This window comes from Coregonus clupeaformis, chromosome 40 (assembly GCF_020615455.1).
Source record: "Coregonus clupeaformis isolate EN_2021a chromosome 40, ASM2061545v1, whole genome shotgun sequence".
In the NCBI taxonomy this organism is placed as follows: Eukaryota; Metazoa; Chordata; class Actinopteri; order Salmoniformes; family Salmonidae; genus Coregonus; species Coregonus clupeaformis.
In genome coordinates, this window is record NC_059231.1 from 9499261 (window position 1) to 9514623 (window position 15363).

The 15363-nt window shown below is 45.4% G+C and overlaps 1 protein-coding gene across 3 annotated transcripts in view; it reads left to right on the forward strand.

The window, feature by feature from the left end:
* The window catches only part of nrp2b (neuropilin 2b), a 216114-nt gene that overhangs the window by 175217 nt on the left and 25534 nt on the right, over window positions 1–15363 (forward strand). For all 3 annotated transcript variants that reach the window (XM_045212068.1, XM_041868869.2, XM_041868870.2), the window contains exon 16: window positions 5743–5775. In XM_045212068.1, coding sequence (XP_045068003.1) covers window positions 5743–5775 — 33 coding nt within the window. The remainder of the gene's footprint in view (window positions 1–5742; window positions 5776–15363) is intronic.

Consider the following 15363-nt stretch of genomic DNA (forward strand, 5'->3'; position numbering starts at 1 on the left):
AAAGTAGGCCACGCGCCAACATGGGCTGTCATTCTAATCTATATTTAATTACATCCCTTCTCCCTCTTCTCTCGTATTGGTAAACACAGCCTTCTACTGTCGTCAGAGGGAATTACTATACAGACTCCTTCCCTCTCAGGATACCCTCAACATTTAGGCCTAGACATTTAGGACTAGTCTGGCTCCTCTCCTTCATTTGACTCTCTCCTTCATGACTTTCAACAGTATAAAGAAGACTCACACTGTCTCCCTTCTTGCAGCCAGCTGAGACGACTGGGAACATTCTTATCAATTAATGCAGTTCAGCTTTGCAACACAACGTCAGCCCAGTCAGTCCTGCCTGCCAAGAGAATCCAACTCCCCTGTTTCTGCTGCTGCTGCTCTGGTTAATTGTCTCAGCATTCCACCCATTCATTCCAGAGTTCCACCCGTTCTAAATAAGGCTTCTATGTTCAATCAGACCTCCTCCCCTCCTCCTCCCCCCTCTCCCCTCAGCAGCCAATAAACAGCTGCAAATCACAGCCAAACTACTGGGGCAGTCACCTCCCTCTCTCCTCTCAGTCTCACCTTCCTCTCTCCTCTCAGTCTCACCTTCCTCTCTCCTCTCAGTCTCACCTTCCTCTCTCCTCTCAGTCTCACCTTCCTCTCTCCTCTCAGTCTCACCTTCCTCTCTCCTCTCAGTCTCACCTTCCTCTCTCCTCTCAGTCCCACCTTCCTCTTTCCTCTCAGTCCCACCTTCCTCTCTCCTCTCAGTCCCACCTTCCTCTCTCCTCTCAGTCTCACCTTCCTCTCTCCTCAGTCACACCTTCCTCTCTCCTCTCAGTCTCACCTTCCTCTCTCCTCAGTCTCACCTTCCTCTCTCCTCTCAGTCTCACCTTCCTCTCTCCTCAGTCTCACCTTCCTCTCTCCTCTCACTCCCACCTTCCTCTCTCCTCTCTCTCCTCAGTCTCACCTTCCTCTCTCCTCAGTCACACCTTCCTCTCTCCTCTCAGTCTCACCTTCCTCTCTCCTCAGTCTCACCTTCCTCTCTCCTCTCAGTCTCACCTTCCTCTCTCCTCAGTCTCACCTTCCTCTCTCCTCTCACTCCCACCTTCCTCTCTCCTCTCTCTCCTCAGTCTCACCTTCCTCTCTCCTCAGTCTCACCTTCCTCTCTCCTCTCAGTCTCACCTTCCTCTCTCCTCAGTCTCACCTTCCTCTCTCCTCTCAGTCTCACCTTCCTCTCTCCTCTCAGTCTCAACTTCCTCTCTCCTCAGTCTCACCTTCCTCTCTCCTCTCTCTCCTCAGTCTCACCTTCCTATCTCCTCAGTCTCACCTTCCTCTCTCCTCTCAGTCTACCTTCCTCTCTCCTCTCAGTCTCACCTTCCTCTCTCCTCTCACTCCCACCTTCCTCTCTCCTCTCTCTCCTCAGTCTCACCTTCCTCTCTCCTCAGTCTCACCTTCCTCTCTCCTCTCAGTCTCACCTTCCTCTCTCCTCAGTCTCACCTTCCTCTCTCCTCTCAGTCTCACCTTCCTCTCTCCTCTCAGTCTCACCTTCCTCTCTCCTCAGTCTCACCTTCCTCTCTCCTCTCAGTCTCACCTTCCTCTCTCCTCTCAGTCTCACCTTCCTCTCTCCTCTCAGTCTCACCTTCCTCTCTCCTCTCAGTCTCACCTTCCTCTCTCCTCTCAGTCTCACAGCCAAACTACTTGGGCAGTCACCTTCCTCTCTCCTCTCAGTCTCACCTTCCTCTCTCCTCAGTCTCACCTTCCTCTCTCCTCTCAGTCTCACCTTCCTCTCTCCTCTCAGTCTCACCTTCCTCTCTCCTCTCAGTCTCACCTTCCTCTCTCCTCTCAGTCCCACCTTCCTCTCTCCTCTCAGTCCCACCTTCCTCTCTCCTCTCTCTCCTCAGTCTCACCTTCCTCTCTCCTCAGTCTCACCTTCCTCTCTCCTCTCAGTCTCACCTTCCTCTCTCCTCAGTCTCACCTTCCTCTCTCCTCTCAGTCTCACCTTCCTCTCTCCTCTCAGTCTCACCTTCCTCTCTCCTCTCAGTCTCACCTTCCTCTCTCCTCTCAGTCCCACCTTCCTCTCTCCTCTCAGTCCCACCTTCCTCTCTCCTCTCAGTCTCACCTTCCTCTCTCCTCTCACTCCCACCTTCCTCTCTCCTCTCAGTCTCACCTTCCTCTCTCCTCTCAGTCTCACCTTCCTCTCTCCTCTCAGTCCCACCTTCCTCTCTCCTCTCAGTCTCACCTTCCTCTCTCCTCTCAGTCTCACCTTCCTCTCTCCTCTCAGTCTCACCTTCCTCTCTCCTCTCAGTCTCACCTTCCTCTCTCCTCTCAGTCTCACCTTCCTCTCTCCTCTCAGTCTCACCTTCCTCTCTCCTCAGTCTCACCTTCCTCTCTCCTCTCAGTCTCACCTTCCTCTCTCCTCAGTCTCACCTTCCTCTCTCCTCTCAGTCTCACCTTCCTCTCTCCTCAGTCTCACCTTCCTCTCTCCTCTCAGTCCCACCTTCCTCTCTCCTCTCTCTCCTCAGTCTCACCTTCCTCTCTCCTCAGTCTCACCTTCCTCTCTCCTCTCAGTCTCACCTTCCTCTCTCCTCAGTCTCACCTTCCTCTCTCCTCTCAGTCTCACCTTCCTCTCTCCTCTCAGTCTCACCTTCCTCTCTCCTCTCAGTCCCACCTTCCTCTCTCCTCTCAGTCCCACCTTCCTCTCTCCTCTCTCTCCTCAGTCTCACCTTCCTCTCTCCTCAGTCTCACCTTCCTCTCTCCTCTCAGTCTCACCTTCCTCTCTCCTCAGTCTCACCTTCCTCTCTCCTCTCAGTCTCACCTTCCTCTCTCCTCTCAGTCTCACCTTCCTCTCTCCTCTCAGTCTCACCTTCCTCTCTCCTCTCAGTCCCACCTTCCTCTCTCCTCTCAGTCCCACCTTCCTCTCTCCTCTCAGTCTCACCTTCCTGTCTCCTCTCACTCCCACCTTCCTCTCTCCTCTCAGTCTCACCTTCCTCTCTCCTCTCAGTCTCACCTTCCTCTCTCCTCTCAGTCCCACCTTCCTCTCTCCTCTCAGTCTCACCTTCCTCTCTCCTCTCAGTCTCACCTTCCTCTCTCCTCTCAGTCTCACCTTCCTCTCTCCTCTCAGTCTCCACCTTCCTCTCTCCTCTCAGTCTCACCTTCCTCTCTCCTCTCAGTCTCACCTTCCTCTCTCCTCAGTCTCACCTTCCTCTCTCCTCTCAGTCTCACCTTCCTCTCTCCTCAGTCTCACCTTCCTCTCTCCTCTCAGTCTCACCTTCCTCTCTCCTCAGTCTCACCTTCCTCTCTCCTCTCAGTCCCACCTTCCTCTCTCTCTCTCTCCTCAGTCTCACCTTCCTCTCTCCTCAGTCTCACCTTCCTCTCTCCTCTCAGTCTCACCTTCCTCTCTCCTCAGTCTCACCTTCCTCTCTCCTCTCAGTCTCACCTTCCTCTCTCCTCAGTCCCACCTTCCTCTCTCCTCTCAGTCTCACAGCCAAACTACTTGGGCAGTCACCTTCCTCTCTCCTCAGTCTCACCTTCCTCTCTCCTCTCAGTCTCACCTTCCTCTCTCCTCTCAGTCTCACCTTCCTCTCTCCTCTCAGTCTCACCTTCCTCTCTCCTCTCAGTCCCACCTTCCTCTCTCCTCTCAGTCCCACCTTCCTCTCTCCTCTCAGTCTCACCTTCCTGTCTCCTCTCACTCCCACCTTCCTCTCTCCTCTCAGTCTCACCTTCCTCTCTCCTCTCAGTCTCACCTTCCTCTCTCCTCTCAGTCCCACCTTCCTCTCTCCTCTCAGTCTCACCTTCCTCTCTCCTCTCAGTCTCACCTTCCTCTCTCCTCTCAGTCTCACCTTCCTCTCTCCTCTCAGTCTCACCTTCCTCTCTCCTCTCAGTCTCACCTTCCTCTCTCCTCTCAGTCTCACCTTCCTCTCTCCTCAGTCTCACCTTCCTCTCTCCTCTCAGTCTCACCTTCCTCTCTCCTCAGTCTCACCTTCCTCTCTCCTCTCAGTCTCACCTTCCTCTCTCCTCAGTCTCACCTTCCTCTCTCCTCTCAGTCCCACCTTCCTCTCTCCTCTCTCTCCTCAGTCTCACCTTCCTCTCTCCTCAGTCTCACCTTCCTCTCTCCTCTCAGTCTCACCTTCCTCTCTCCTCAGTCTCACCTTCCTCTCTCCTCTCAGTCTCACCTTCCTCTCTCCTCAGTCCCACCTTCCTCTCTCCTCTCAGTCTCACAGCCAAACTACTTGGGCAGTCACCTTCCTCTCTCCTCAGTCTCACCTTCCTCTCTCCTCTCAGTCTCACCTTCCTCTCTCCTCTCAGTCTCACCTTCCTCTCTCCTCTCAGTCTCACCTTCCTCTCTCCTCTCAGTCCCACCTTCCTCTCTCCTCTCAGTCCCACCTTCCTCTCTCCTCTCAGTCTCACCTTCCTCTCTCCTCTCACTCCCACCTTCCTCTCTCCTCTCAGTCTCACCTTCCTCTCTCCTCTCAGTCTCACCTTCCTCTCTCCTCTCAGTCCCACCTTCCTCTCTCCTCTCAGTCTCACCTTCCTCTCTCCTCTCAGTCTCACCTTCCTCTCTCCTCTCAGTCTCACCTTCCTCTCTCCTCTCAGTCTCACCTTCCTCTCTCCTCTCAGTCTCACCTTCCTCTCTCCTCTCAGTCTCACCTTCCTCTCTCCTCAGTCTCACCTTCCTCTCTCCTCTCAGTCTCACCTTCCTCTCTCCTCAGTCTCACCTTCCTCTCTCCTCTCAGTCTCACCTTCCTCTCTCCTCAGTCTCACCTTCCTCTCTCCTCTCAGTCCCACCTTCCTCTCTCCTCTCTCTCCTCAGTCTCACCTTCCTCTCTCCTCAGTCTCACCTTCCTCTCTCCTCTCAGTCTCACCTTCCTCTCTCCTCAGTCTCACCTTCCTCTCTCCTCTCAGTCTCACCTTCCTCTCTCCTCAGTCCCACCTTCCTCTCTCCTCTCAGTCTCACAGCCAAACTACTTGGGCAGTCACCTTCCTCTCTCCTCAGTCTCACCTTCCTCTCTCCTCAGTCTCACCTTCCTCTCTCCTCTCAGTCCCACCTTCCTCTCTCCTCTCTCTCCTCAGTCTCACCTTCCTCTCTCCTCTCAGTCTCACCTTCCTCTCTCCTCAGTCTCACCTTCCTCTCTCCTCTCAGTCTCACCTTCCTCTCTCCTCAGTCCCACCTTCCTCTCTCCTCTCAGTCTCACAGCCAAACTACTTGGGCAGTCACCTTCCTCTCTCCTCAGTCTCACCTTCCTCTCTCCTCAGTCTCACCTTCCTCTCTCCTCTCAGTCTCACCTTCCTCTCTCCTCAGTCTCACCTTCCTCTCTCCTCTCAGTCTCACCTTCCTCTCTCCTCTCAGTCTCACCTTCCTCTCTCCTCAGTCTCACCTTCCTCTCTCCTCAGTCTCACCTTCCTCTCTCCTCAGTCCCACCTTCCTCTCTCCTCTCAGTCTCACAGCCAAACTACTTGGGCAGTCACCTTCCCCTCTTAACGAGGCTTGGAGCCATTAGTTTAACCCCTTATAACTCTCACTAAAACACGACTGACACTTTAAGGAAGAATGACTGTCTGTCCTCTCCTTACCTGATTCCTATTGGGGCCAGTAACTGCCAACCAGAGAAAGGAATACATTCATAAATTGGCGTCCGATTTGAGTTTATTTTGTTGCTGTACCATGTAATATAGCCTACATTGTAGTAATATGCTGTAGTATGCTGATCAGAATGTCACTGCCTTTTTAATACAATGAAGTCTTTCTCTTTCTTCCAGAACCCTTCGCTGCATTCCCTCCTGACATGACTGGTGAGTTGGCCTTGTTGTCTTTGACTACTTCCTGTTTCCTGTGCGAACGTTTGTCTACTTCCTGTATGAATATTTGTTGCTTACTGCTTGTTGCTCTGCCCAGCTTGCAGGTACGTTCACTGGTCCATAGACACGAATTTACCTGATTCTATTATGTGATTCTATTCCATTCCAAAGCATAGTCTTACACTAATGAACTATGCAGGTCCAAAACTTAACGTGAATCTTGTTTAAGGTATAATCAAGCAGAGGAGAAATGCTTCTGGTTTAGGTTTGTTGGTATTGAACTTGTTCCTGAGGCTGTATCATGGGAATCAGGAACCTCTGGCACCAACATGATAAAGTTGCACCCCAGCATTATGATCGGAGCATGTGTCCCTGCATGCATGTCAAGCATCCATTCTATATGTTCCCGTTCTGTTGTCTCTACATATAAAAGGTGAAAATAATCCTATAGAAACACCACACAGTAATGTTGTGAATTAGACCTGTACTGTACTGTTCTCTACTATACTCTACTCTACTCTACTCTACTCTAATATACTATACTATACTCTACTGAACACTACACTATTCCCTATGTAGTGCACTACTTTTGATTCAGCACCATACATGGAGTCTCTCTCCGCTGCTTACTCTATTATACTGTATTCTACTATACTCTACTGAACTCTACTCTACTATACTCTACTGAACACTACTCTACTCTACTCTACTCTACTCTACTCTACACTACTCTACTGAACTATACTCTACTGTACTATACTCTACTCTACTGAACTCTACTCTACTATACTATACTCTACTGAACTGTACACTATGGTACTCTACTATACTTTACTGTACTCTACTCTACTGAACTCTACTCTACTCTACTCTACTCTACTCTACTCTACTGTACTCTACTATACTCTACTCTACTGAACTCTACTGAACTCTACTCTACTCTACTCTACTCTACTGTACTGTACTGTACTCTACTCTACTATACTATACTCTACTATACTCTACTATACTCTACACTACTGAACACTACTCTACTGAACACTACTGTACTCTAATCTACTGAATTCTACTGTACTCTACTAAACTGTACTCTACTGAACTCTACTGAACTCTACTCTACTCTACTAAACTGTACTCTACTGTACTCTACTGAACTCTACTGAACTCTACTATACTATACTGTACTGTACTGTACTCTACTCTACTATACTCTGCTATACTCTACTGAACTCTACTCAGCTGTACTCCACTGTACTCTACTCTACTCTACTCCACTGTAGTCAACTATACTCTACTATACTCTACTATACTCTACTATACTCTACTATACTCTACTATACTCCACTATACTCTACTCGGCTAAACTTTACTATACTCTACTATACTCTGCTGTACTGTACTCTGCTGTACTCTACTCTACTATACTTTACCGTACTCTACTCTACTCTACTCTACTGAAATCTACTCTACTCTACTCTACTCTACTGTGCTCTACTGTACTCTACTGTACTCTACTGTACTCTATTCTGCTCTGCTCTACCTGAATGAAATGTGGAGTTGATCTCAGTCCAAACCTTAGGCTGCCTCCCAAATGGCACCCTATGAGCAATGGACTAAACTAACGCTATGTAGGGAGTAGGGTGCCATTTGGGAGTTAGTCTTTTTCCTTTCTCTCTACCGTGCCTCAAACAACTCTGGAGGAGGAGGCAGACAGGTCTTACCAATATTATACTCTTGGGAGAGTAGAGTAGAGTAGAGAAGAGTAGAGTAGAGAAGAGTAGAGTAGAGTAGAGTAGAGAAGAGTAGAGTAGAGAAGAGTAGAGTAGAGTAGAGTAGAGTAGAGTAGAGAAGAGTAGAGTAGAGTAGAGAAGAGTAGAGTAGAGTAGAGTAGAGTAGAGTAGAGTAGAGTAGAGTGTAGAGAGAGTAGAGTAGAGTAGAGTAGAGAAGAGAAGAGAGGAGTAGAGTAGAGTAGAGAAGAGAAGAGAGGAGTAGACTAGAGTAGAGAAGAGAAGAGTAGAGTATAGTAGGGTAGAGGAGAGTAGAGGAGGGTAGAGAGTAGAGTAAGTAGAGAGAGAGTAGAGAGAGGAGTAGAGAGAGAGTAGAGAGTAGAGTGAGAGAGGGGTAGAGGAGTAGAGTGAGTAGAGTAAGAGTAGATGAGGGTAGAGTAGAGTAGAGGAGGGTAGAGAGTAGAGTAGAGTAGAGTAGAGTAGAGGGAGTAGAGAGGAGGGTAGAGGTAGAGAGAGAGTGAGAGGGAGAGTAGAGTAGAGAGGGGAGAGTAGAGTAGAGTAGAGTAGAGTAGAGTGAGTATGAGGGTAGAGAGGAGGGTAGAGTAGAGGTGGGTAGAGGAGAGTAGAGTAGAGAGTAGAGTAGAGCAGAGTAGAGGAGGGTAGAGGAGAGTAGAGTAGAGTAGAGTAGAGTAGAGGAGGGTAGAGTAGAGTAGAGGAGATTGCTAGAGGAGATTGTTGTAGAAAACTGTCAGGATTTTGCTGGATGTTCTCTCTTGGATGGCTGTAGGTTTAGTCACAAATGGTACCCTATTACTTTGGGCCAACAGGGCTCGGGTCAAAAGCAGTGCATTCCATAGGGAACTGGGTGCAATTTGGGATGCATCCTCTGTGCTACTTTGTGGTGGGTGGATGAGCGAGAGATGGATGCTCTGGACCTGTGTGTTTGGCTGTCGGGGTGTTGGGGTGGTTTCTATGGAGAGGTTTGGCTGTCGGGGTGTTGGGGTGGTTTCTATGGAGATGTTTGGCTTGAGGCAGACGAGACTGGCAGACAACCATGCATGTAAGAAAACAGAACGGGGGAAAAACCCTGTCTGAAAATGACCACTCAGAATTAACTCCCAGAACGATCTTCCTCCTCTCTCTCCCAGTAGAGCTAACTATCCCCCTCCTCTCCCTCCCAGTAGAGCTAACTATCCCCCTCCTCTCTCTCCCAGTAGAGCTAACTATCCCCCTCCTCTCTCTCCCAGTAGAGCTAACTATCCCCCTCCTCTCTCCCAGTAGAGCTAACTATCCCCCTCCTCTCGTTCCCAGTAGAGCTAACTATCCCCTCCTCTCTCCCAGTAGAGCTAACTATCCCCCTCCTCTCTCTCCCAGTAGAGCTAACTATCCCCCCTCCTCTCGTTCCCAGTAGAGCTAACTATCCCCCCTCCTCTCTCTCCCAGTAGAGCTAACCATCCCCCCTCCTCTCTCTCCCAGTAGAGCTAACTATCCCCCTCCTCTCTCTCCCAGTAGAGCTAACTATCCCCCTCCCCTCCCCCTCCCAGTAGAGCTAACTATCCCCCTCCTCTCTCTCCCAGTAGAGCTAACTATCCCCCTCCTCTCTCTCCCCAGTAGAGCTAACTATCCCCCCTCCTCTCTCTCCCAGTAGAGCTAACTATCCCCCTCCTCTCGTTCCCCAGTAGAGCTAACTATCCCCCCTCCTCTCTCTCCCAGTAGAGCTAACTATCCCCCTCCTCTCTCTCCCAGTAGAGCTAACTATCCCCCTCCTCTCTCTCCCAGTAGAGCTAACTATCCCCCTCCTCTCCCTCCCAGTAGAGCTAACTATCCCCCTCCTCTCGTTCCCAGTAGAGCTAACTATCCCCCTCCTCTCTCTCCCAGTAGAGCTAACTATCCCCCTCCTCTCTCTCCCAGTAGAGCTAACTATCCCCCTCCTCTCTCTCCCAATAGAGCTAACTATCCCCCTCCTCTCTCTCCCAGTAGAGCTAACTATCCCCCCTCTCTCTCCCAGTAGAGCTAACTATCCCCCCTCCTCTCTCTCCCAATAGAGCTAACTATCCCCCCTCATCTCTCTCCCAGTAGAGCTAACTATCCCCCCTCCTCTCTCTCCCAGTAGAGCTAACTATCCCCCCTCTCTCTCTCCCAGTAGAGCTAACTATCCCCCTCCTCTCTCCCAGTAGAGCTAACTATCCCCCTCCTCTCTCCCAGTAGAGCTAACTATCCCCCTCCTCTCTCTCCCAGTAGAGCTAACTATCCCCCTCCTCTCGTTCCCAGTAGAGCTAACTATCCCCCTCCTCTCTCTCCCAGTAGAGCTAACTATCCCCCTCCTCTCCCTCCCAGTAGAGCTAACTATCCCCCTCCTCTCTCTCCCAGTAGAGCTAACTATCCCCCTCCTCTCTATCCCAGTAGAGCTAACTATCCCCCCTCCTCTCTCTCCCAGTAGAGCTAACTATCCCCCTCCTCTCTCTCCCAGTAGAGCTAACTATCCCCCTCCTCTCGTTCCCAGTAGAGCTAACTATCCCCCTCCTCTCTCTCCCCAGTAGAGCTAACTATCCCCCTCCTCTCTCTCCCAGTAGAGCTAACTATCCCCCCTCCTCTCTCTCCCAGTAGAGCTAACTATCCCCCTCCTCTCCCTCCCAGTAGAGCTAACTATCCCCCTCCTCTCTCTCCCAGTAGAGCTAACTATCCCCCTCCCCTCTCTCCCAGTAGAGCTAACTATCCCCCTCCTCTCTCTCCCAGTAGAGCTAACTATCCCCCTCCTCTCTTTCAAGTCTTTCAGTTAGGCAGACAGCAGAGGTGAGCAGAGGTCAAATATGGTCCTGGAAATCTGGCTCTCTAAGGTGGACAATCTTAGATTCAAACAGCACACTATCTCCCTCTCAGACTAGAGCTTTCAAATCAAACTTATGATCTATGATAACACCTGAAAGACCTCAAATCAAATCTATGAACAATGATAAAACCTGAAAGATCTCAACTCAAAGCTATGGTGTACGATAACACCTGAAAGACCTACAATCAAAGCTATGAAAACATCTGAAAGACCTCAAATCAAAGCTATGATGTATGATAACACCTGAAAGACCTCAAATCAAAGCTATGAAAACATCTGAAAGACCTCAAAACAAAGCTATGATGTATGATAACACCTGAAAGACCTCAAATCAAAGCTATGATATCACCTGAAAGACCTCAAATTAAAGCTATGATAACACCTGAAAGACCTCAAATCAAAGCTATGATAACACCTGAAAGACCTCAAATTAAAGATATGATCTATTATAACACCTGAAAGACCTCAAAACATAGCTATGATCTATGATATCACCTGAAAGACCTCAAATTAAAGCTATGATCTGTAATAAAACCTGTAAGACCTCAAATCAAAGCTATGATAAAAGCTAAAAGACCTCAAATCAAAGCTATGATCGGTGATAAAACCTGTAAGACCTCAAATCAAAGCTATGATAAAAGCAGAAAGACCTAAAATCAAAGCTATGATCAATGATGACACCTGAAAGACCTCAAATCGAAGCAATGATAACACCTGAAAGACCTAAAATCAAGCTATGATCTATGATAACACCTGAAAGACCTCAAATCAAAGCTATGATAACACCTGAAAGACCTCAAATTAAAGCTATGATAACACCTGAAAGACCTCAAATCAAAGCTATGATAACACCTGAAAGACCTCAAATCAAAGCTATGATAACACCTGAAAGACCTCAAATTAAAGCTATGATCAATGATGACACCTGAAAGACCTCAAATCGAAGCAATGATAACACCTGAAAGACCTAAAATCAAGCTATGATCTATGATAACACCTGAAAGACCTCAAATCAAAGCTATGATAACACCTGAAAGACCTCAAATTAAAGCTATGATAACACCTGAAAGACCTCAAATCAAAGCTATGATAACACCTGAAAGACCTCAAATCAAAGCTATGATAACACCTGAAAGACCTCAAATTAAAGCTATGATCTATTATAACACCTGAAAGACCTCAAATCAAAGCTATGAAAACATCTGAAAGACCTCAAAACAAAGCTATGATGTATGATAACACCTGAAAGACCTCAAATCAAAGCTATGATAACACCTGAAAGACCTCAAATTAAAGCTATGATAACACCTGAAAGACCTCAAATCAAAGCTATGATAACACCTGAAAGACCTCAAATTAAAGCTATGATCTATTATAACACCTGAAAGACCTCAAAACATAGCTATGATCTATGATATCACCTGAAAGACCTCAAATTAAAGCTACGATCTGTGATAAAACCTGTAAGACCCCAAATCAAAGCTATGATAAAAGCTAAAAGACCTAAAATCAAAGCTATGATCAATGATGACACCTGAAAGACCTCAAATCGAAGCAATGATAACATCTGAAAGACCTAAAATCAAGCTATGATCTATGATAACACCTGAAAGACCTCAAATCAAAGCTATGATAACACCTGAAAGACCTCAAATTAAAACTATGATAACACCTGAAAGACCTCAAATCAAAGTTATTATAACACCTGAAAGACCTCAAATCAAAGCTATGATAACACCTGAAAGACCTCAAATTAAAGCTATGATCTATTATAACACCTGAAAGACCTCAAATCATGGCTATGATCTATGATATCACCTGAAAGACCTAAAACTAAAGCTATGATCTGTGATAAAACCTGTAAGACCTCAAATCAAAGCTATGATAAAAGCTGAAAGACCTCAAATAGAAGCTATGATCAATGATGCCACATGAAAGACCTCAAATCGAAGCAATGATAAAAGCTGAAAGACCTAAAATCAAGCTATGATCTATGATAACACCTGAAAGACCTCAAATCAAAGCTATGATAAAAGCTGAAAGACCTCAAATCAAAGCTATGATCGGTGATAAAACCTGAAAGACCTCAAATCAAAGCTATGATAAAAGCTGAAAGACCTCAAATAGAAGCTATGATCAATGATGACACCTGAAAGACCTAAAATCGAAGCAATGATAACATCTGAAAGACCTAAAATCAAGCTATGATCTATGATAACACCTGAAAGACCTCAAATCAAAGCTATGATAACACCTGAAAGACCTCAAATTAAAGCTATGATAACACCTGAAAGACCTCAAATCAAAGCTATGATAACACCTGAAAGACCTCAAATCAAAGCTATGATAACACCTGAAAGACCTCAAATTAAAGCTATGATCTATTATAACACCTGAAAGACCTCAAATCATAGCTATGATCTATGATATCACCTGAAAGACCTCAAATTAAAGCTATGATCTGTGATAAAACCTGTAAGACCTCAAATCAAAGCTATGATGAAAGCGGAAAGACCTCAAATCAAAGCTATGATCTGTGATAAAACCTGTAAGACCCCAAATCAAAGCTATGATAAAAGCTAAAAGACCTAAAATCAAAGCTATGATCAATGATGACACCTGAAAGACCTCAAATCGAAGCAATGATAACATCTGAAAGACCTAAAATCAAGCTATGATCTATGATAACACCTGAAAGACCTCAAATCAAAGCTATGATAACACCTGAAAGACCTCAAATTAAAACTATGATAACACCTGAAAGACCTCAAATCAAAGTTATTATAACACCTGAAAGACCTCAAATCAAAGCTATGATAACACCTGAAAGACCTCAAATTAAAGCTATGATCTATTATAACACCTGAAAGACCTCAAATCATGGCTATGATCTATGATATCACCCGAAAGACCTAAAATTAAAGCTATGATCTGTGATAAAACCTGTAAGACCTCAAATCAAAGCTATGATAAAAGCTGAAAGACCTCAAATAGAAGCTATGATCAATGATGCCACATGAAAGACCTCAAATCGAAGCAATGATAACATCTGAAAGACCTAAAATCAAGCTATGATCTATGATAACACCTGAAAGACCTCAAATCAAAGCTATGATAAAAGCTGAAAGACCTCAAATCAAAGCTATGATCGGTGATAAAACCTGAAAGACCTCAAATCAAAGCTATGATAAAAGCTGAAAGACCTCAAATAGAAGCTATGATCAATGATGACACCTGAAAGACCTAAAATCGAAGCAATGATAACATCTGAAAGACCTAAAATCAAGCTATGATCTATGATAACACCTGAAAGACCTCAAATCAAAGCTATGATAACACCTGAAAGACCTCAAATTAAAGCTATGATAACACCTGAAAGACCTCAAATCAAAGCTATGATAACACCTGAAAGACCTCAAATCAAAGCTATGATAACACCTGAAAGACCTCAAATTAAAGCTATGATCTATTATAACACCTGAAAGACCTCAAATCATAGCTATGATCTATGATATCACCTGAAAGACCTCAAATTAAAGCTATGATCTGTGATAAAACCTGTAAGACCTCAAATCAAAGCTATGATAAAAGCGGAAAGACCTCAAATCAAAGCTATGATCTGTGATAAAACTTGTAAGACCTCAAATCAAAGCTATGATAAAAGCTGAAAGACCTCAAATCAAAGCTATGAACAATGATGACACCTGAAAGACCTCAAATCGAAGCATGATAACATCTGAAAGACCTAAAATCAAGCTATGATCTATGATAACACCTGAAAGACCTCAAATCAAAGCTATGATAACACCTGAAAGACCTCAAATTAAAGCTATGATAACACCTGAAAGACCTCAAATCAAAGCTATGATAACACCTGAAAGACCTCAAATCAAAGCTATGATAACACCTGAAAGACCTCAAATTAAAGCTATGATCTATTATAACACCTGAAAGACCTCAAATCATAGCTATGATCTATGATATCACCTGAAAGACCTCAAATTAAAGCTATGATCTGTGATAAAACCTGTAAGACCTCAAATCAAAGCTATGATAAAAGCGGAAAGACCTCAAATCAAAGCTATGATCTGTGATAAAACTTGTAAGACCTCAAATCAAAGCTATGATAAAAGCTGAAAGACCCCAAATCAAAGCTATGATCAATGATGACACCTGAAAGACCTCAAATCGAAGCATGATAACATCTGAAAGACCTAAAATCAAGCTATGATCTATGATAACACCTGAAAGACCTCAAATCAAAGCTATGATCAATGATAACACCTGAAAGACCTCAAATCAAAGCTATGATCAATGATAACACCTGAAAGACCTCAAATCAAAGCTATGATCAATGATAACACCTGAAAGACCTCAAATCTAAGCTATGATCTATGATAATACCAGAAAGACCTCAAATCAAAGCTATGATAACACCTGAAAGACCTCAAATCAAAGCTATGATCAATGATAACACCTGAAAGACCTCAAATCTAAGCTATGATCTATGATAATACCAGAAAGACCTCAAATCATAGCTATGATAACACCTGAAAGACCTCAAATCAAAGCTATGATCTATGGTAAAACTTGAAAGACCTCAAATCAAAGCTATGATCTATGGTAAAACTTGAAAGACCTCAAATCAAAGATATGATCTATGATAACACCTGGAATCCCTCAAATCAAAGCTATGATCTACGATAACACCTGGAATCACTCAAATCAAAGCTATGATCTATGATAACACCTGAAAGAGGTTGTTTGAACTGTGTAGCCAGATTTTCTTTGTTTGAATTCTGTCCAGTGAATTCAGTATTGGTACATGTCAGTTTTTTTACACCAAGGTCATAATAAAATATATTGAAATGACCAAACAAGCATTTATAGCAGGCTATATAATGGATTCACTCTTTCTCAGGCTATGTCATAGTCCGAATCTGCCGTAAAAAAAACCTGCACGACGCTCCCCACAACGAACGATTGATCATCTCCAAAATTATAGCTGCATAAAACTGACTTTGC